The following is a 23540-nucleotide window of genomic DNA, read 5'->3' on the forward strand; positions in this document are numbered from 1 at the left end:
CTCCCTGTTGTTGTTGTTGTTGTTGTTGTTGTTGTTGTTGTTTTTTTTTTGTTTTTTTTTGTTTTTTTAAACCTTCCCTTAAGTCTTTTCCATTGTTTCGTGGTTCATTTGTGTATATCATGCTTTTATTACTTGCCAAAGTAAAATTGTTCAATTAATATTACACAGTTGTTGTTGTTCCTTTTTCTTTAAAAGCTGTCGCTCCCAATTCGAATTTCAGCACTTATCTTCAAGTATAATTCCTATTTTGAATTGAATTTTTTTTTTTTTTGTTTAATGTAGGGAGAGAAATCCTCACATTATTGCAAGCATGCACATGAAATTGAGCAGTTTATTTAAAAGTTTAAAGAGAGAGGAAAAACTCGGAAACTAAAACTACTCGACGTCAAAATCCCCACATTTGATGAAGGCTGGAGGACATATCGGCCTAAGAAACAAGAAAGTAAATAATGATAACTCCTTATTCGCCCCCCCTCCCTCCAAAAAAAAAATCGAAATAAAAAAACAAAAACAAAGGAAGCACGCCAGTGGAACTCTGTTCCGTCTGCCTGTTCCCCACCTGACTACAACTTGGATGTCTTCAAATCCAACGTAAACAAATTCCTGATGAACCGCCCCCTTAAGTAGACGCTTTATGAAATCTCAACACTAACGTACAACGTACTGTACATGCAATAACCCTTATCCCTGAGTGGTTTCCGGGCCTTGATAAGTCGTGACCTCCTTGTAAAAAAAAAAAAAAAAAAAAAAAAAGAAAGCTGTACGGGAAAATGAAAAAGAAGAAAGCGTTCTTACTTTTTTGCTTGGTAACATCATCTTCGCTTCGCTGATTTTTTCCAGCACTTTCTCCTGACTCATGTATGTGAAAACGAAAATGTTCGCGTCTGCGCCCGTGGACAGCAGCAGGTTGTTATCATAACTGACCACAAGGTTGGTCACTCGACCATAGTCCCAGTCGTGGACGCCCAACTCCCAGTAAGGTCCCAGTTCTTTGAAACAGTACGCCTTCGGCAACTGATGAATCCGGATTTTGCCATTGAGGAAGCCGAGCAGTAACCGAGCACCTTCATGGCTGCCAAAAGGGAAGACAGAATAATTAATAATTGAACGAAAAATAGAAATAAGCACGGAAGAGGCGAGGGCGAGGGTAATAACGTTGATATCTACTGATTAATTCATCTAGTATCCTTCATTTATTATTACTGATTGAAATTATAGCCAAAAGAAATACAAACGGATGCAACTTTGTTTTGTGTAGACATTAGTTACAACTACGAAATACAGTGTCAAAATTTCGTTCAGAAACTATGATAGTTTAGTAAAGACGTATCCCCCGAGGAAATTGTTAAGAATTGCATACAAAGCATAAAAACAGGTAATGGTTATATTTTATATTCTGTTTTATCAACAACAACAACAGAAAAAAAAAACATTCAAGATATGTCATATGTCATAAATAAGATCAATTTTACCAAAAAATCAACGTTTAAGATATGCCATATGTCATAAATAAATAAGATCCATTTTATTAAAAAAAAAATAACGTTTACGTTATGTCATATGTCATACCTAAGATCTATTTTATCGATAAAAAAAATAACGTTTGAGATATATGTCATAAAAAGACCTATTTTATAAAAAAAAAAATTAATGTTTAATATGTGTCGTAATTAATAGGACCTATTTTATCAAAAAAAAAATACAATGTTTAAATTATATAAAGGTTTTGGAAAAAATAATGTTTAAGATATATCATAATTAAGATCTATTTTATTGAAAAGAACTAACGTTTAAGACATGTATCATAACTAGGGCTAGGACAACAGAATAATATTATCATTATTTTTTCCCCTCGTGCATGTATCTGTTGATATCTTATATGTTTTTATAAGTTAAGTTGGGGAAAAGGGGTTAAAAATAAAAAACTATACAAAATACTGTTAGAAACTCGCTCATTATATGTTACCGCGACATAGGCTGACATATATTCGGTGGGTTTTTAACAGTATTTTTCTATATTTTTTTCATTTTTAACTCCTTTTCCCACACTTACCGTGTCAAAGAGAGAGTCGGGCGCCATTTTAAATTTTCCAATACATCGGTAAACACTGTATGTTTTTCGAGCTGATAAACATGTTACATTAAATAAAAACACTAAAAAATTATCCAGTTAGGTAGAAAAGTAACTTATCTTGCCTTTGATAACATTTATTTGTTATATATTTGTTTTTTTTGACAACTTTTTCGAATCTATGTGTGCAGTAATACAAACCCGCATTTTCTTACATACTTTTATGACACAAAATGCATGCTAAAATATCCATTAATTCTGGGATTGAGTTATGTTTTGAAAAAAATCTATTTTAATTTATAAGTAACCGTTATTTGCAATTAACTGCATAATTCACACATTTTTCACTTAGTTTTCTATGTACTTCTCTCACCCTCTCTGACTGTATCTTGCGCCAATCACTCTCTAATAGATCTTAATGCTTCTGTAAGTATCTAGAAAAATGACAACTCTCTTTTTATTTAATTTACATAGTGTGTTCGTACAGACCATAAACATGCATGCAAATTAAATAGCAAAATAATACGTCTCTCTATTTCTATGTTATCTATACAGATATTTTTTATGTATATACTAGCAGGGGGAGGGCTTTGCCCGGGTGTAAAATACGCTTGAATAGATTTTAATTTGTCCAGATTTCGTATATAGTATTATAGAGTCGTGATTTCAAAAGAAAAGAAAAAAGTATTCAGGTGCCATCAGCTAGAATTGAAACCGCAACTGTAGCATTCAAAGCTGGTGATGTTACCACTGTACTAACGTGACACGCATGTCTCGTGAACTGATTAAAAAATTTAAAATTAAAAATAAACTAAGATGAATGTACAAAATGTATATCAATTTTTTTCAAATCTGACCCATTTTTGACCCCTTAAAAACAATTTTAACCGGCTAAAGACCCATAAAAGAATGGCCCATAAAAAATCCAATCATATAAGGCCCCCTTGCGCCACTCTGCAACTTTTAATTTCGAAGGAGATAGTGTTTGAAAATACGAAGACAGACAGACAGACACACCGAGAGACATATAGCCATCTATATATTATACTCTAGAGTCACTGTGTATCAAGGCCCAGAGGCTACTCAAGGATTAAGATTGATGGGTGTCAAGGGAGACAACACTGTGATGATCAGTTATGGTGGAAATTGGATAGAACTTAATTTATTTAAGAGGACAGCTCCTCAAGATCTTATTTACATTGGATTTGAAAACAACCAGGTTATATTCAGCTGGGAAGTAACTCCGTGGTATTGTGTTCCACAAACAAGCATTTCTGAGGAAAAAGCTTTGCTCGTGGAGGTAAAAACACTTATTGCTTTTACCTCCTTTAAGGAGGTTATGCTTTTGGTTACGTTTGTTTATTTGCATGCAGTCTATCGTCTAGATTGCTTAACCAAATTTGGTTAAAATATATATTTTTTTTTTTTACTAGGATGTCACCGCTTATTAAGGCCTAAAGGCCACTCAAGGATAAGAGTTAACGAGCGTGAGGTGATCGGCGAGATAATACTGTGATGATCAGTAATAGTGGAGCTTGGGTAGTGTTTGATTATTTAAGAGGGCAGCTTGTTTACATTAGACTTGAAAATGATCGTGTTATAGTCAGCTGGGAAGTAGCCCTGTGGTATTGTTTTCTACAGACGGGTATTTTAGGAAAGAAAATTTTGCTCATGGAATTTTAGCCTAGTTTTAAGCACGGATAGAGAATATAGGAAATTGTCGTAGCTGAACAAGTATCTACCGCGAATGATCTACAGAAGGGGAGGGATCATAGATGGAAGCTCAGTCGAGCACTATATCTGTCAGATAAAGGCAAGTCATGCAAGGAAAGAAGTTATCATAGCAAAACAAAATCTTTTGGCAATATAGTGAAGGGTGGAATTTTGTTGCTATTTAGGTGAATCGAGGATATTTTCATTGAAAGGCTACAACTACGGTAAGTTCATCGGAGCACGCTAAAATAAGTTATCGTCGTTTGATGATTTTTTTTTATTTTTAGGCAATTATTTAAAACTGCTTCAGATTTTATCTGGCTGGGACTAAATAATTGTTTTTAATAAATTGTAGCTAAGCATTTTATTATATTCCCAATAACACAGTACCTCCGTTCAGTCTCAAGAGACAATGGATAGGCCCCATAAGAATAGCTGCACATGTAATTGTGAGGCAAGAGTTGTGCAATCCCAATCATAGTTCTCCTGAATCAGCACTGCTTGAGTTCAGTGGCAAGGAGAAGAGCTAGACAACTGGAAACAATGCCGAGATAGGCAGAGAGCACATACAGCACCTGGAATTCTCAAATGGTCACCCATTTTAGTACCGGCCAGACTCAACGTTGCTTAACTTCAGTGATCTAACAGGAACCAGTGTGAACGTGAATCATGTCATATATCTCCCAATAACACAGTACAACAATAACAAATGAAAATTGAATAAAACGAATTTGATTTGTCAGCTTTTTCTTTTTTTTTTTTTTTTACACAGGCATCACCACATTATCAAGGCCAAGAGGCCACTCAAGGATAAGGGTTAAAGAGTGTACAGTAGAAATTGGAAAATATAGTAATCATTAGTAATGAAAATTCGGTAAATTTGTTAACTTATATGGAACGGCTCATCAAGAACTTGTTTACGTTAAACTTGAAGACAGCCATATTATAGTCAGTTGGAAAGCAGGAAAACGGAACAGAGTTCCGCAGGCATGCTATTGGGGTCTGACTTCGAATATCTCACAAGATAACTTTATATGCTATACAATAATAACAATAACATTAGTAGTATCTTCCTCCGACAATGGTGATTATTTTACTTCAAGGAATACAACTGCAGTAAGGTCCCTATGTTGCATAGGAGACCACATTAAAGAGAGAGACGGATGATGACATTCATATTGATGAGGGGAAGATACATTTATACAGATATTACAGGGGGTGGGGGAGAGAAGAGAGAAGACATACTTTTTGCAGTCTGTGGATGTTCCTTCTTTTAACATTTATTAGAGTGAAGAGAGATTGATCAGTTATTTAACACCGGAGGGGACAGTCATTTCTTAGATGGAGAGGGGGACACATTTCTTAGATGAGTTATGCACAAATTTCATTATAAAGATGAGTGGGAACAAAGTTCATATAAGATGATTTCACATTACCTTTGTTGTAGAAAGACGACACGAAGACGGCAGTTACAAAAATATGAGATGTTCTTTTATTCCATTTGACCGGTCAAAATGATGATGACATCCTGGAATTCAAAGTTTTTCTACATGTTTAAAACTTTCCCCTTCGCTTCTAAAGGGGGACTCTCCTCTGATTCGATACGGACTCGACTCTGGACTCCGTCTCTCTCTGTCTCACTAATCTCACTAAAACTAGCAAACTATATTGAGAATCTGCTTTTCTGCTATGACGTTATGTATGGCTCTCAACGTGACCCACTCACGTGGAAACTCATGTGGCCTAAACATACGTGGTTCGCACATGTTCCCAAACCATTTGTGCAGAATTCTCACTGATCTATTTTTCGACCTAACCTATTTTTCAACATATTTAAATTGCATTGTTCTCTATTTTCTCTGACTTTATTTTAATTCAGTTTTCATAAAAAGAATTGAACAATTAAAAATCCTTTTCCAACAACATCTCTAAACTATTTCATGTGAAAATGAACAATGCGAATTCCTTTCTGAATCTATTTCTGAACCTTGCTTACAAGGTTCGAATCTCGGTGTATCTAATGTTTTCTTCTTACTCACAAGAAAAGGGCTCTTTTCTTGTAACGCCTATGGTTCTATGGTCTCCCCTTGCCAAACTTAAAAAAAAAAAAATAATTGTCTAGCTACAACGACTATGAGCAGTTTCCTCCCACTTTCTATCTGTGCCGAAATCTAAATGTAAATTTCACGAACACAGCTTCTTTCCTAGAACTGCCCACCTACAGAACTCTGTTCTGCTGGCATGCTTTCCTGCTTACTACAATATGGTCGCCTTCAAATTCAATGTAAACAAGCTCTTGTTGAGCCGCCCCTCCCCTCTCTCTAAATAATCCATTTCTACCCCATTTCCACTATTAATTATTAATATGCTGTTATCCCGGTGATCACTATACACTCATTAATCCTTATCCTCGAATGGCCTTTGAGCCTTAATAAGTCGTAACCAAAAATGTAAAAAATAAAAAAAGGTTCATCGGAGCACATTCTGTATAAGTACTTCTAAAACAAGTGGAGTGATGCAATGTTACAGAGGCTGGAATCTTGGAGTCTAGCAGTCTCTCCACAGCTTTAGTTGCCTTGAGACTCTGAACAGCTAAATACCAGTTCACGATTCGTTCTCAACAATCAGTCTGACAGAAACTAGGCCATTTCAGTGGCCTTTGTATCTGTTGGACTGAGGTATTAATCCTGTGTAGTATCTACATGATTTGGCCTCCCAGGCCTTGACTCCCATCTTTCGAGTAGAGTAAGTTTATTGCTTACTGCCTGAGGCGCCCCGACTATGGAATGCTGGCGGGGCTGCTCAGGCAATTTTTAAAAGCCGCTGGCTTGACTCTTCTCATCTTTCTGACCTTGTGTAACATGTTTCTGCTGTGTGGGAAGGAAGTAAATAACAGTTGAGTAGACATTGCGTGGCTACATACTTAGAAAACGGAGTTATTAAACCTGACATAATGATATGGGATGACAAAAAGAGAGAAGCAACCTTAGTAGAAGTCAATGTCCTAAATGATGCTGGCTTAAACAGAGCTGAGAAAGAAAAGAAAACAGAAAATCAACGTCTTATGTACGACATTAAAAAAAAAAGTGAAATTTTAAGAAGATCTCCATCTTTCCAGTGCATACAGCAGCCGGACTCATGCAAAATAATTTCAAAAAATAACCTAGCAAATATACCCGGTGAACCAAGTGCAGGACAGCTACAAACAATTGATCTTAAAGGGACGGTTAGAATATTTAAAAGATCTCTTGGCTAGAATGGCTAAGATAGCGGATTAATGTCTGGCATCCAGTAGGATGCCCCATCCCTAGTTACAACAAAATGATCAGAAAATTTAAAAAAGAAAGAAAAAAAAGTAGAAAGCTTTTAATTTCACCTGAATTTCATCACCATGATTGGTATCCCATCAGAGTTTTCAATTGGCACTGCAGTGATGGGATTATTTGGATGGTATTGAGAGATCGCCCTTTCTGGAAAATTCTTTGGATGAAAAGTGCATTCATACAAATACCCAACATCATATTCTCCCTATGAAAAAAAAACAAAAAAAAAAAACAGAAATAAATGAATATTTCCAACACTTCGGTGGAGTGGGGAGGGGGGGTTGAGTAAATATATATCTAGAATACCTACTGCAACACCAAATTTTATGCTGTATTTTTTACTTGAAAACATTTGTTAATTTGAAAATTAAAAAAAAAAAATTATGATATATTTTTTGCTTGAAATGATCTGTTAATTTCAAAGTTTATTCGTTAATTGTAAGATTTAAAATAACAACAAATTTTATGGTATATTTTTACTTAAAAAGATTTGTTAATTCGAAAATTAAAAAATAAAAGATTTAATTTGTAAATTTTTTTAAAAATTATAAAAATAAACAGATATTTATTTTGCAAAATTTATTTATTTTTTTTAAATTTTATTTAAAATTATATTTTACAAAATAAACAGATATTTATTTTGTTTGAAATTTATATTGGAATTCATAAATATATTTCAAAGGTAGACTTCATCTTCAGTATTTTTTTTTTTTTGCCATGTTTTTGTTGGAGCATAAAATCAGCAAGTAGAAGTCTGTTGTTTTCACGGTAGTCTTTTCAAGTGTCGGAACGGTACGTTGGTCACGCAAAATTCAAAATTCACGTTAGGGTTTGTGTTCCTTTTATAGAAGCGCTGGTTGAATTTAAATAAAATGAAATACGTATTAGATATGTTATGTTGTCTATTATTATTAGTAGTAGTAAAGATAAGAGTCTTAAGAGTGATGGACAGTCTTAGGAGAGATTAGAGTCTTATGTGTGTGATCATGTTGTGAGATATGGATGGAGACATTAAAGCGTAGATATAAGGAGAGAGTGTACATATAAATAAACTTTGAAAGGTGATTCGCTATCTAGATAGACAGACCAATAATTGAGAGGTTTGCATTTATGCCGATGGATTGACAGGTTGGCATTTATGCTTTGACAGTTCGTATGAACGGGAGTGTTTGTATAACATAAATAGACACATTTACTTTCTAACACATATATTTTTTAGATGATGAATTTCAAATAGTTTGTACACATAAATAGACAATACCTTTTTCATGTAATGATGGACACAGGATACGGCAGTTATAAAAACATGATGAACATTTATTCTTCCACTGACCGGCTGGTGGCTTTGCGTTCAGGAATTCAAAGCTTCACATATTAAGTTTCAAAGTGACCGTCTCGCTTCTAGACGTTCGAATTCCAAACTCCAGACTATCGTCTGTCGTTCTCAAAATCCCTCTGAGTTTCTCACTAACTAACTAACTAACTCTCACTTCCTATATTGAGAAATCCATGCATGTCCGGCCAACGTGACCACAATTCACGTGCCATCAACATGCGTGACCTGCACGTTTCCGAACATTATGATTTCCCAATAACCTATTTTTTCTTTGTTGTTTTCACAAAGGAATTCAACCTACATATCTAATTCATTTAACCCATATTTTATTATCCACATTCTTTTAACAATGAATAGTTTATTTATTATTTATTTCATCAGAATTAACAATTTACTGGACATTCCATTTAAACCTATTGTTCTTTAAAACCTATTTCCAGGGTTCGATTTCTGCTTTCTCTCATTTTATTTTCATTTTAAGTAGATCTCTCTATTTTTATACTTACATGAAAAGGGGACAGCCCTTATCATGTAACAGATACGTTTGAAGCAAAAACAACGCATTATTATAAAATAAACAGATATTTATTTTGTTTGAAATTTATATTGAAATTCATAAATAAATTCTACTTGTTGATTGTATGCTGCAACAACAACATGACAAAAAGAAAGACATACTGAAGATGAAGTTTACCTTCGAAATATTTTTTTTTAATTTCTTTTTTTTTTATTTATTTTATTTTTTTTTTTATGCCGACAAGTCTCGGACTAATAACAGCAATTATTAAAATTAGATCTTTCTTTGTAATTCCATGAAAATAAATATTTTGAGGACTTTCTGGAATTTTGAAGGTTAACGGATTATCAACGGCCAGTAGAGGTGAGGGGGTCAATCTTACGACCGCCCCGGGTGGTAAAAATAGTTGCTACGCTACTGGCTCATTCATACACAAGACATGAACTCTTCAAAACTTTATCAATATACCAAGAGCTGTGTGACGTAACTCGTACTAGAAAAATGTGCAATGTCTGTTTAGGATTATTTGTAGTTATAAGCAGAAGTAATTATTGTGGAAACTCACTCGTACGCAAGTTAAAACTAAGCTGTTAAAACTATACCGAGAGGTACCGGCTGTGTGTGTGTGTGTGTGTGTGTGTGTGTGTGTGTGTGTGTGTGTGTGTGTGTGTGTGTGTGTGTGTGTGTGTTTTTTTTTTTTTTTTTCTTATTTTATTTTTCTAAGTCACACACAGATTAAAACTTATGGATTCATTTGCGCGGGAATTACAGCATTCACCCACACCAAATATCTTGGGTAAAAAAAAAAAAAAAGGACGCTTGAGAAATGGCCGACGTAGCTGAAAGCGCGTTTTTTTTTTTTTGTTTGTTTGTTTTTTTTTGGGGGGGGGGTCAAAATATGAATTTTTGACCAATCAGGGCTCGGTTTAAAAAAAACTTATTTTTGCAAGCCTCTGTGAGTCGCTAAAGAAATATAAAAGGCACGGAGAACACAGTCAATCAACCGAGAACCACATCAGTCTATATAAAAACATATAAGATATAAACGTATATACTCAAGAGTCCAAACAACGAAAAGAATATGCTGTTGTCACAGCCCTAATAATCACACCCCGAAATTATTTGACAACAAGATAGTTTTTCAACTGGGATCACGAAAATACCTCATAGAAGCATTAATGGTGCTAAGAAAAATAGTTTTTGTTGGACGCTGAATAAAGAAAAGTTCTCAAAACGAAGAAGATTCCCATTTAAAACTTAGAATATAAATCGGTAAGCAAGATTTTCTCTGATTAAATAGTCTCTTTTCTTCTCAAAGAATTCTCAACGAACTAGATATTCTTTCAACTGGGACGAGTCCTTTCATAACCACGACTATTTCCACCACACGATTCAAGTTTTCGCTCATCACGTCCACTAAACGAACACAAAACACCCTCAATGTTTTGTTGTTGTTGTTTTTTTTTCTCTCTCTCTCCCTCTCTAAATAAATATAGTTTTGTATTTACAATCGCCGTTTATTTGTTTTTTGATCAGTTGCATTTATTTATAACTAGCAGGAGCCGCCCGGCCTTGCCGGTCGTAAAATACGCTTAAATATATTTTAATTCATGCAGATTTCGTTGTTATTATTATTACAGGGCCAGTTCTCAATTGAATATTATATTGTACCTTATATATAACTAGCTGGCAGCCCGGCGTTGCCTAGCCGTACAATACGCTTAAACATGACATTTTAATTTATGCAAGTTGCGTATGAATTATTATGGAATCAATCCTCTATTGATTATTATATCTTACAAGGAATAATATGCCTGGTGGACTAATTCGCAAAAGAACTTTTTTTTAAAATAATGATAATGTCGTTCATCAAATTCCGTTTGTGTTTATTTCAGCTAATATTTGGGCTTGACGATGAATGCCCTGGAAAAGTCACTTCTGATTAATGCTTGAAAATTTTTGACCAATCAGGGCTCGGTTTAAAAAATTGAAAATGAAGAAATTATTTGTGGTGATTTTAAATGGTACCTCTTCTTTTTTTTGTAAATTGAATTCATTAATAAGAAAAAAATAAAATAGAATTGGTGAGGTACACCCGGGCTTGAACAAGGGATCATCCGATCTGTAGTCGAATGCTCTACCACTAAGCTATATCTCCAGATTATAATGCATTTGTTTTTGTTTTTTTTAGAAGAAATGATTTTATTATCTCCCTTGGCCGGTGTAACGTAAAATATTCCCTTGCAAAATATATTCGTTTTTATATGTATAAGAGAGAAAAGTTATTTTAAAGATGGGATTTTTCGATTTTCAATACTTATCAGATGAATTTCTGTACAAAACATATCTAAGAACACTGCCAGACGTATAAATTAGCTTTGTGTGAAATTTTCAAAAAGATAGGCTCAGCCGTTTCGGAAACATGAAGGAAGGAAGGAACTCACACGTGCGTGCGCGCACACACACATACACACACACACACACACGCACGCACGCACGCATACACATGCGCGCGCAAGCACACGCTCACACACACACACACACACACACAAAGTGACTTTTATATAATAGAGATAGAGATAGTGATTTCCTGATCTACATCAATGATCTACCAAAGCACATACTTAAATCATTCGTTGACATCTATGCTGATGAAACGACCATCTATGGCAACACATCAAAGGCCGTAAATGACAAAGTTCTCTCTAATTCTCTCTCCTCTGATTTTGAGCACATGGTACAATGGGGGGAAGAGGTGGTTGGTCACTTTTAATTCATCCAAAACCAAGCTTCTATCTTTACATCATCAACGCTCTGACCCTCATCTGGCATCAATTGAAATGGATGGCTCTCGTCTTGGGGAAACTCCATGTTTTGACAAGCTTCTGGGTTTGACCTTTACTCCTCATCTGAAATGGAACACGTACATCAAATCTGTTGCCAGGGACGCTGGGAAAATTGTGGGATCCTTCTACCGCTCCAGAAGATATCTCACTACTGATGCAATTCTCTATCTGTATAAAAGCCAAGTACGTCCAAGGATGGAGTACTGCTGCCACATCTGGGCAGGAGCTGCTAAAAACAGCCTATCCTGCCTTGACAGAGTACAAAATAGACTTTGTGGTTTAGTGGGGAATGCCTTTTTCTCTTCCCTGCAGCCTCTCTCCCATAGAAGAGACGTTGTGAGCCTGTCTTTGTTTTATCGTTACTTCCATGGCAGGTGCTCGTCTGAGCTCCAATCTCTCGTCCCCCCTCACCAATCTTTCACGAGGAACACCCATCTGGCTGAAACTACTGTCAATAATTTTCCCCACTCTTTATCTGTGCCTAAATCAAAACGTAGATTCCATGAGCAAAGCTTCTTTCTTAGAACTGCACGCCAGTGGAACTCTCTGCTGCTTGCCTGTTTCCCACCTGACTACAACTTGGACGTCTTCAAGTCCAACATAAACAAACTCCTGACAAACCACCCCCTTAAGTAAGACACTCTATCTAACCACTCAATACTAATGATTACTACAATACTATCTCATTGATTACTGTACATGCAATAACCCTTATCCCTGAGTGGCCTTCGGGCCTTAATAAGTGGGTAACCCCATGTAAAAAAAACAAAAAAAAAATTTTTAATAAAAAATGATTTGTGTTCCATCAGCTAGAATCGAAACCAAAACATTTAGAGCTCCAGTCGTGAACTATCGACAGACAGAAAGATTTAAAATGAAATCAATTCAAACTATGAATGAATATGCACATGCGTAAAAGAAACAGAAATGTGTCGGTAAGTTGAAATGAACATTTTTGCATTTCTACCTGCCGACATATTTCTGTAAGCATAATTCGTCCACCCAGACAAAGATTTTACTCGTTATAAACCATCCTTGGTGTATGATTAGTATTTCCTGTTAATTTCAGTGTTATGTGAACAGTAGTTTAAATGTTTATCAGTTACATATTTTCATACAGACACGCACGTATACATACATCTACTGTTTCATTTATATAGATTTTGTTGTCATGCATAGCATAGATCAGCGTTGATATTCATTTTGCTTTTAGTTTTAAGCGCTTGTTTTGTAATTGTTAACTCGTATCAGCCGTAATCTTAAATGTTAAGCATAAATTTTGATATTTTTCACGTTATCCAGTTGATATTAGAGCTAATGTTTATATTGTTTTATTATTTGTTCCCATATATATTTAAAGGATCAATTAAATTTCAAAAACCCCACAAAATAAGCAAATCAAAAAGAAAGGATTTAGAACAATAGGGACACGATTTCTGCGTTTATTCAAAAGCTTTATAAATAAAATAAAATAAAATCTCATCCAACTAGGTGCCTTCAAACTTTTTTGTACAGGTATTTAAAATTGTCGTAGACTCTTGAAAATTCAGTATGTCATTGCTATACATCTGATGAGATGACTGACCAATTTTTTAAGATTTCAGGTTCGAATGAACAGCTACAGCAGGAATTCGAATACACCCTAAAATAGCTTGATTGTCACAGCTGATGAATTTCAAAAATACAATATGGACACTTTAGAAGAAGGATATGCAATAAAATTCTGTTTTGAACTTGGAAAAAATGGCGCACAAATGTGTAGAATGCTTCAGACTGCTTTTGGACCATTTTGCATGAATCGACATCAAGTTTTTGAGGGGCATAAGAGATTCAAGGAAAGCAAGGAGTCTCTGAGGAATGAGGAGAGGTGTGGAAAGATTAAGAACTCAGAACACCAGAGTTGATTGGCCAAATACAGAATTTCATGGATAAAGACCGTCGTGTGTCTATTGAGACCTGTGTAAGAACTGTACACACAATTATTCGCAAGGAACTGAAGATGCAGAAGATTTGTCTCAGGAGTGCTCCATCCTTGTCACAGACTATTTGACCAAGATGGGCATCAAGACAGTTCCTGACCTTCTCTATAGTATAGACCTTGCTCTGTGACTTTTGGTTATTCCCTAAGCTCAAGGAAAACTTTAGTGGCTGTTGTTAGGAGACAATTGAGGAGATGAAAGAGGCTGTTATGACACTATCGTTTTGGGGGGAGTGTTACTTGGTTGAGGAAACCAGCTCCCCGGTGTTAGACATGATATCAAATGATAGGCACATGGGAACATCAACGGGTGGGTATGTCGTCGGCTATAACCGGCTGGTATGGGCCGCTTCTTGAGTTTTCATTGTGTGCAGGCAGTGTTTGCATAATCGGCATTAAACCGCATGCTGAAATTTAACGCTTGTACAAAAATAGCAAACAAATGCATATTTATAAAAATATAAAATTTATTTTACATTTAACAATGAAGGAGCATATTTAGTCATCGACCCATGTGTGCGGCAAAACTGCTATGTGCGTCTCTCGTGCACAAGATCCAAGTCCCAACTGTTAAAAAAAGTACAATTATAATTCAATTCTCCTCTCTGTCTTCATTGAAAGAGAGAGAGAAAGAGAAAGAGAGTGTAAGAAAGAGATATTCATACATAACGGTTAAACATTGTTTTGTTTTTGTATCCCATCATGGGTTTTTGGGTTTGACCTATCAATTTCTAAGGTCTTATATCGTTTTGACTTAGTTCAATATTATAAACAACTGTCACTCCTGGCTCGAGTCATACCTGATTGACAATAGTTACTGAAACCGTCATGCTTTTCAATAATAACGCCTTTCTTCCTCGCTTCCCCACGAACACAGTCAGTCACAAGTTAGGTTTGTTTTTTTTGTTTTTTGCTTTTTTTTACACAGGCATCATCACATTATCAAGGCCAAGAGGCCACTCAAGGATAAGGGTTAAAGAGTGTACAGTAGAAATTGGACAATATAGTAATCATTAGTAATGAAAATTCGGTAAATTTGATAACTTATATGGAACCGCTCATCAAGAACTTATTTACGTTAGACTTGAACACAACCATATTGTAGTCAGCCGGAAAGCAGGAAAACGGAAGACAATTCCACAGGCGTGCAGTTCTAAGAAAGAAGATTTGTTCATGGAATCTACATTTAGGTTTAGGCACAGATAAAGAGTGGGAGGAATTATTGATAGTGTTTTCAGCTAGACGAGTGTTTCTTGTGAAAGTTAGGTGAGGGGGGACCATAGACTGAAGCTCAGTCGAACACTTTCCATGAAAATAACGATACATCAGAGACAAACTCGCAACATCTCTTCTGTGAGATAGAGGTTGCAAGGAAGAGAAAAGGACATCTCCTACGAGGCTACGAAGTCTATTTTGAACTCTATCAAGGCAGGACAAGTTCTTTCTAGAAGATCCTGCCCAGATGTGGCAACAGTATTCCATCCTTGGACGTACCTGGCTCTTATATAGATAGAGTATTGCATCAGCAGTGAGATATCTACCGGATCAATAGAAAGATCCCACCATTTTTCCAGCGGCCTATAAGGTTTATTAATGTAGAAGCCCCAGCTTCCCCAAAGGGGAGGGGGGGGCCTCCTCATTGTACCACACTGTGACGAGGGTTATTGACACACTCACACAAGAGACTTCCCTGGGGCCTTCCAGAATTTGTGGGAACGGTACAACAAGTGCTTTGTAGCTGGAGGAGATTAATTCCAAAGGGACTAGACTTCCATGCGTGTACTATCAATAAAAGTGCCTATGCAAAAAAAAGTCTGGAAACTTATTGAATGCACCTCGTATATCAAAAAAGGAAGGCCTGCAACGATGCTATTTCTATTACTTGGATTACCCTCGCAACATTTCAGTCAACATCCTCTCTAAACCTTGGTACAACTTATTGAACTCGGGAATCTTTATGTTGAACTCGGGAATCTGTACAGTATTTTAAACAGAACCCTGTATTTAATTCACAGGAGTTGATTGTTCTCGTCTTGTCAGTCATAATCAGGCAGAAGTCTTAAGTAGTTCACAATTGCATTATAAGTATCGCTCATACTGAGGATTGAACCTTTAACCTCCAGAAGACTTTCACTTAGAACTGATTATTATTTAGCACTTTTATCCGTTGCACTACGAGTCCTCGCATAGTAGTTGTTTTACGATGGCGGTTGTGTTTTTTTGTATATTAAAATCATCCCGTTCTTACCATTGAGAGCCAAATGTTTCCCTCGTGTTCCAGAGAGTACTGGCAACACGTGACTGGGCTTGGCTTTTCAGGGTAGAAAGGTATCCATTTCTCCTCCTTCTTTTCATCTTTTTCTCCTTCTTCTTCTTCTTGTTCTTCATCTGGAAAAAAAATGCGAAATAAACAGACATAAACATGATTGAACATTTGCTATCACAAAATATGAATCCAAATCAAACAGATGCATCATATACATGCGTCTACACACGCACACATATCAGATTATATCTCTATATATAAAGTAATAGCGTTCGTGTGTGTTTGTCTGTGTGTACAACTCCCTATGATCAAAGAAATATAAAGTGTCCTGGTCAAGAAATATTAATGCCCATTGTAGGATATTTCTGTCAAAGGAGACATTTCTACATATAGCATTCTTCACATCACCTATACATCGACTGAGTTATGCTTATTAGCATATCACATTAAATTAAATCATTTTAAATAATTAGCTCGATTATATTACTTATTCGACATAATAGCATCGTTAATACTGTACTATTTAAAAGTATAATTTAAAATGTAATTATTTAGTTTATTTTCATTTCAGTTTATATTTTATTTAACTTAAATTTACTTATTATTATCGTAAATCTGAAACCTTTTAATTTTCAAACCAGAAAACCAAGGGGAATAACTGTGATAGTTTAATTCTTTGAGCACGTTATTAAATATTTTCTATAATAGATTTGTTTTCATTTCGAAATATTCTTCTAAGTTGAATAATTATTTTTATTTTTAATTCGGAGGTAATTTTTTTTTTGGTATTATTATACAAACACCGTGACAGCGTTAGGGTTAGGGTTAGGATTAGGGTTAGGGTTAGGGTTAGGGTTAGGGTTTAGGGTTAGGGTTTAGGGTTAGGGTTAGGGTTAGGTTTAGGGTTAGGGTTAGGGTTAGGGTTGGGGTTAGGGTTAGTGTTAGGGTTAGGGTTAATTCGCTGTCACGGTGTTTGTATAGTTTTACCTTTTTTTTTTCGCTTATTCTTAATTTTTAAGTAACCTTTTGGTACTCATGCAGAGAGTAAACTCAGAGCCCACCCGGCTTTTTCTGGAACATGACACCAACAGCCGGAGTAAACCGAGCGTCGCTGATGAAAGCATAACAAGAAAAGAAAACCTACCTTAAATTTGAAATTTTATTAACTGTAAAGAAAAATTTTATAATATTTTTTTTGTTTTGTTTTTGCTATATATATATATATATATATATATATATATATATATATATATATATATATATATATATATATATATATATGGTACTCATGCAGAGAGTGGTCCGTGCTGAAATAATAACGTTATTATTTAAAAAGCCATTCTTAACATGGGGAGGGGATGGTGTTTTGTACCTATTCTGTAGGTGTGTCAGAAATTTCGTGAAAATAGTGAATAATTCCACCTCATCTTTCCAAGCTTATAACTCCTCGAAAAATGTAATTCAAGCCCTAATTTTTTTTTTTTCAATTAAAAGAACAAGGATCAAGGTTTCATTAAAAAAAAATTAAAAAAATAAAAAAAACAACGTGTTTTTTTTTTAAAAAAAGGTTTTACACTTCGGACTTTACAGGTAAATTTCTAAAAAACAGTTCTTATTTTTTTGTTTTAAATTTGAATATATTATTTATTGACCTTTTCTCTTCAATTTGTGATATATAAGACTTTGGTACATAAATTAATTATTTACTTTTTAATAGACATTTCAAAATGGGAGGCGTGAATTATTCGACCCCCTGTCTTTCCAAGCTTATAACTCCTCGAAAAATTTAATTCAAGCCCTAATTTTTTTTCAATTAAAGGAACAAGGACCAAGGTTCCATTAAAACAAAAGAAAAAACAAATAACGCGGTTCAAAAAAAAAGTTTTAAACTTCAAACTTTACAGGTAAAATTCTAAAAAACACTACTTGTTTTTTGTTTTAAATTTGAATATATTATTTATTGACCTTTTCTCTTCAATTTGTGAGTAAATTAATTATTTACTTTTCGGTGAGTAAATTAATTATTTACTTTTTAATAGAAACTTGAAAATGGGGGGGGCGTGAATTAAAAAAAAACGTTTGTCTGAAATATTATATTCGGTTTATTGGAAAGAACATAAAATTTCACATTGACCCTGAAAATATCGTAAAAATAGAATCAATAGAAAAATTTTGATAGATTTTTAAAGTTTAAAAATTAAAAAATATTGAGTTGGAAAATTCATTACTGTTTTAAAAAAAATATTTCTATTACTTTTAAAACAACTTTAATAGTTTATTTTGGAAGTATAATCTTTAAAGAAATAAATAACCCACTTTTAACAGAGAAATTACGAGATTTTTATATTTTATTCGCAGTTTCATGTTAGGGGTGTCAAAAATTCCTACAAAAATTCTGATACACCTACCTATTCTGTACTTTAACCTTACAATTGAATAAAAAAAAACATATCATAAAACTTTAATTAAACATGGACATACGATTTTAAAAAAATAGTGCGGATCACTCTCTGCATTAGCAGCATATATTTTTTAGATAAATAATGTTAAAGATTTTTTGGTTAATGTCAAGTTTCTTTCCAACTCCTCAAAAAACTTTAAAATGGCGACTTTTAAAGGTTTTCGGTGTTTTTTTTTTTTTGTGTGTGTGTGTTTTTTTTACAAGGTGGTCACCACTTATCAAAGCCCGGAAGCCACTCGGGGATAAGGGTTAGTGCATGCACAGTACGTTAATGTTGAGATTTGATAAAGTGTCTACTTAAGAGGGCGGTTCATCAGGAATGTTTATGTTGGACTTAAAGACATCCAAGTTGTAGTCAGGTGGGAAACAGGCAGACGGAACAGAGTTCCACAGGCGTGCACTTCTAAGAAAGAAGCTTTGTTCATGTAATTTGATTTTGGCACAGATAAAGAGTGGGGAAAATTTTTGACAGTGGTTTCAGCTAGACGGGTGTTTTTCGTGAAAGATCGGTGAGGGGAGACCAGGGATTGGAGCCCAGACGAGCACCTGCCATGGAAGTAACGATAAAACAAAGGCTCACAACGTCTCTCATGTGGTGCTGAAAACGAATATCACATTTAAATTTGGGGCATGATATGAAGAAATTACTTTTTTGACATAAAATGAGCACCCACTTTCTGGCCACCTAATAATTTTTTCCTATCATAAAACAAATTTAACTGTGATTTTCGTTTTTAGCACTGTTTTTTAGCACTGTTTTTTGTTTTTTTAAACGAAGAGATTCGTTCATTTTTTTATAAGTTAGGACCATGAGCGTTTTTTTTTTTAGGTTGGTATTCAATTATAGAACTTGTATAGTTTTTAACAGGCGCTTCTGTAGTTGAATTAACCGTTTTTCTGTAAGTAACATGCCGACATTATCCATTAAACCATTAAAGCGGGAATCGTTAAATATTTCACATAAATTCTGTTTACATTAGGGGGCTGTGGAGCCCCCTAATGTAAACAGAATTTTTGTGAAATATTTAACTGCTGATGAAGAACCTGTTAACAACTATATAAGTTGTATTATGAAAACAAAAAAAAAAGTATGTTTTTATAAACTTACCGACAGCAGAATTAGCGTCCTAAATTATGAGATGAAAAAATGAACGAATCTTAGTAAAAAAAAAGAAAAAACAGCGCCGGTTTTCGGAGATGCTGAAAACGAATATCAGTTAAATTTGTTTTGATATGAAGAAATTACTACATGGCCAGAAGGTGGGTACTCATTTTATGTTAAATTTATATAGGAAAGTGACCCCCACTTTTTGAAAAAAATTTCTTCATATCATGAAAACTACTAATCTGCCCCAAATTTAAATGTGATGTTTGTTTTCAGCACCACCGAAACTTTAAAAATGTTTTCTGAGTAGTTGGAAAGAAACTTGACGTTGACCGATTTTTTGTTCGAGAAAAGGTTCAAAGGTAAGTCAAATAAACACTTTTTTTTTTTTGTAATTTTTTTTTTTCAAGAAAAATTGAAAAAAAAAAAATTATCTTTGGTTTTGGGGTGTTATTTTTATTTATTTTTTTCTCAAGGAAAAACCTGAAAACTAGAAAAATTGAAACAAAACTGGGTGGGATAGATTTTTTTTTCTATTTTTTTTTTCATTTAAAAACAGATATTGTTGTTGTTTCATCAGACCATTGTTTTATTAATCATGTGTGTGTGTGTGTAAATCCTATTCCGCATTCGCGCTGGACGTCTTTCTGTGTTGCTCGCTCAAATGGCCACAATGGCAATTGTAGGCCTAGACTTGGCAAAAAAAAAAAGGTACCAGTTCAGATGATGTAAAGGTTCGGCATGTGGTAGCCTGACAACACCAGGCATAGCCATCGCTTACCTTTTCTTGTCCACATGATGCACAAGTTTTCATCCGTGCCAGTAATTTTTTTTTGACAAAAGTCGAGGACTCCAGTTGGTGTTTCCAGCTGCTCACTTAAGGCTGTAAAATTCATGTTTTTTTTTGTTTTTTTTCTGACGTTAAAGTACGAAATGGTGTTTTTTTTTTTACTAATTTCTTTTCTTTTCTTCCTCTTCCAAATTGTCATCTACTGCTTTGAATTTTCAACTTGCGAAAACGCACGTCGCATTGAAAACCATCGTGCTACATTGTCATTGGTTCAGCTTTATGTTTCGTCAGACGGCTTAATTTTCTCGGCAACGCTCGGCTTACTCCGGCTGTTGACGTCATGTTCCAGAGAAAGCCGGGCGTGCGCTGAGTTACGTCTGGATCACTCTCTGCGTGAATACAAACCTTTTTTATTTGTTATTTTTTAGTTATCCGGGGTTTTTTCACTGTTTTAGTAGTTTTACGCCGATATAATCCATAATTCATCGTTCTGTTTATAATTGTTTATTTTTGATAAAAAAAAATTACAACCATTGAACTATAAGTGGTTTGTTTGACATACTTATAGGGAAATGTGCACTGAACAGATAGCATAATACTTAAAGTTAAATTCAAATTTTGATATATCTTTTAATGTAAACGCGAAAATTAAAACAATTGGGACGCTGAAAACGTACACAGTAAAACAATACATTGTAAAATGCTCTTATGGTTGTCAACGGCTTAATGTAGATTTATTTGTAAGAAAATTGCGTTAAAATAACTTAAACATAATACGGAAATAAAGGATGTAAAAAAATGCAGAAAGTATTAACAATTTTTTATTTGGATAATTTAGACACAAAAAAAAAACAATTGGGACGCTGAAAACGTACACAGTAAAACAATACGTTGTCAACGAGTTAAAGTTGATTTATTTGTAAGAAAATTGTGACAGTATAGTTGTAAGACAGAATAGTTGCAAAACATCCCCACCCTTCTCATGTTAAATTATAATTTCTAAATAATAGCGTTAATATTTTAGTGTGCAGGTCAAATTCTGAAAAAAAGTAGCGATTTATGTTTATTTGTTTACGCTATTATGGGTTTATGTTTATGTACACATACGCAACCGGAAGTCGTAAACCGGATGTTGGGTTCACAATACCCGTTACAAGGTATATATTATATAGATTTAATATAAAATATAATTTTTTTACCATATATGATATCACATATATCGCTATGGTATAATTATTACCATAAATCGGTATTTTTTTTTAGTTTACCGCCCCCTCGGCATTCACCTTTGAATTGTCGACTTTTAAAGGTTTTGGGGGACGCTGAGAATGAATATTGCATTTATTTCTTGCGCAAACGAGTAGTTATTCATATTTGAAGACATTTAGTATCCAACGTGATCACTATAATTTGGCAAGCAAGATGGCCGCCCATGCATTTACTAAAAAACACCAAAAAGAGCCAAACGAGCAAAAAAAATGACCCGAGGCCTCCTTTCACTTTCTCATGATTGGACAAATAATTATTTTTATGATTAAAAAAAGACATCTATTTTCGTTTTTTGACACAACCCGATTTTTTTCTTCTGACACCAAATCTGATAATAAAACCCGTCGCAAATTTACCGTTTGCATGGTATGAACTCCTGGACCCTGGGACTTTTTGAAGAAATGTTAGTTTCAATAAAGTGGGGGATTGCTTTTCTATGATAATTTAACCTAACATGAGCACCCACACGTTGACCCCCCCCCCCAAGAAAAAACATTTTGTTTATATTGGGGCGGGGGGGGGATGCCGGCGGCGGTCAGGAGGATGTTGGGGCGTTATTGTAATTGTACTATCTAGAAATGTTTCCTATGAAGGTGTATTTTGCAATGAGCATAAATAAAAGACAAAATCAGACGTTTAACATTATTGTCGTAGACCTGACATCAGACTGCTTCAGGCACGTTATGTTCTACGTCTCCGTCAGCCAGAAAGGAAGTTCAGAAGAAACTCTAGATTCTGTCTCCAAATCAAAGAAGCAGAAATGTAGTTCACCACGAGGCTCTTCAATGAAAAGTTCTACAAAAGGATATGATGAAAAACTGATCTGATCTGATAGTGGTATGTTTTCAGTATTCAATGTGTTAGATAAGATTTAAGCATCGAGTTTAAATGTACTTCCCTCTTACAACATCCACTTACTGGAAAGGTGGCCACAAATCGCATACCAAAGTATGCAGAAAAGTCCCAAGCGATGTGCAGGTATCTTTGCTAGTTACTTATAAAACAGTAAAAAAAAAAAAAAAAAACCGGGATACGGTGGCCCTAGGATATGTTTTTTTTTTTTTTTTTTCAGGTCACTGTGCAGACTTATTCTCTTTCGGTGGAGGATCAGCCCTTCACAACTGAGACAATTTTTTTATTTTTGTACCTTTTCTCCACGTTAAAAAACGACCCTGGTGTCTAACTCTGTCCCGTGGGGAGGCATAATAAATAGGTACAATGTTTTCAGCCCCTGGTTAAGGTATTTTCCCTGCCTTACGGTGTTATTTATAATGTTATTTGATTATATATGTGCATTATATATTATACTGTATTTTGTTACTAATTTTTAATGACATATCTCGAGGTTCTACTGTAAACATCAACAATATATATGTGTGTGTGTGTGTGTGTGTGTGTGTGTGTCTAGCTACTATTATATAAAAAAACTTTGAGTGTGTTTTTGTGTGTAGGCTTTTTCCCTATGAGTTCCTAAAATATATGTAAAACACACGAGGGGCGTTCCAAAAGTAATGCCTCCTATTTTTTCCGCCAGAATGATTCTGTGGGGATTGCAAATTGCATTGTTATGATAACCGAATTTATGTATTCATGATCTGAAAGTTTCATCTGTTTCCTGCAGATATTGATGGTGGGAAACTCTAAGAAATCAACCTTTGTCATGGACGTGCGAATATTACACTTGAGAAAATCTATTTTAATAATTAACTCAATGTTATAAATTATTTGTTGCAATAGTATTAATTGTTCTGTTAAGAAGTACTATTTAAAGTTGATTTATTTAATTTATTTTTAATTATATTTATTTTAATTATAATTATTACTAACCGACATCAGTTGTATTAATAAATGGAAGTAAACTTTAT

The 23540-nt window shown here is 34.6% G+C and overlaps 1 protein-coding gene across 1 annotated transcript in view; it reads right to left on the reverse strand.

Annotated features, from left to right (window-relative positions):
• The window catches only part of LOC145248852 (cilia- and flagella-associated protein 44-like), a 228307-nt gene that overhangs the window by 138236 nt on the left and 66531 nt on the right, over positions 1-23540 (reverse strand). The window contains exons 14-16 of the mRNA XM_080110575.1: positions 16033-16172; positions 7161-7312; positions 796-1072 (exon numbers count right to left, since the gene is read on the reverse strand). Coding sequence (XP_079966701.1) covers positions 796-1072; positions 7161-7312; positions 16033-16172 — 569 coding nt within the window. The remainder of the gene's footprint in view (positions 1-795; positions 1073-7160; positions 7313-16032; positions 16173-23540) is intronic.

Source organism: Euprymna scolopes, chromosome 27 (genome assembly GCF_053919585.1).
Source record: "Euprymna scolopes isolate OS-2025 chromosome 27, ASM5391958v1, whole genome shotgun sequence".
Lineage (NCBI taxonomy): Eukaryota > Metazoa > Mollusca > Cephalopoda > Sepiida > Sepiolidae > Euprymna > Euprymna scolopes.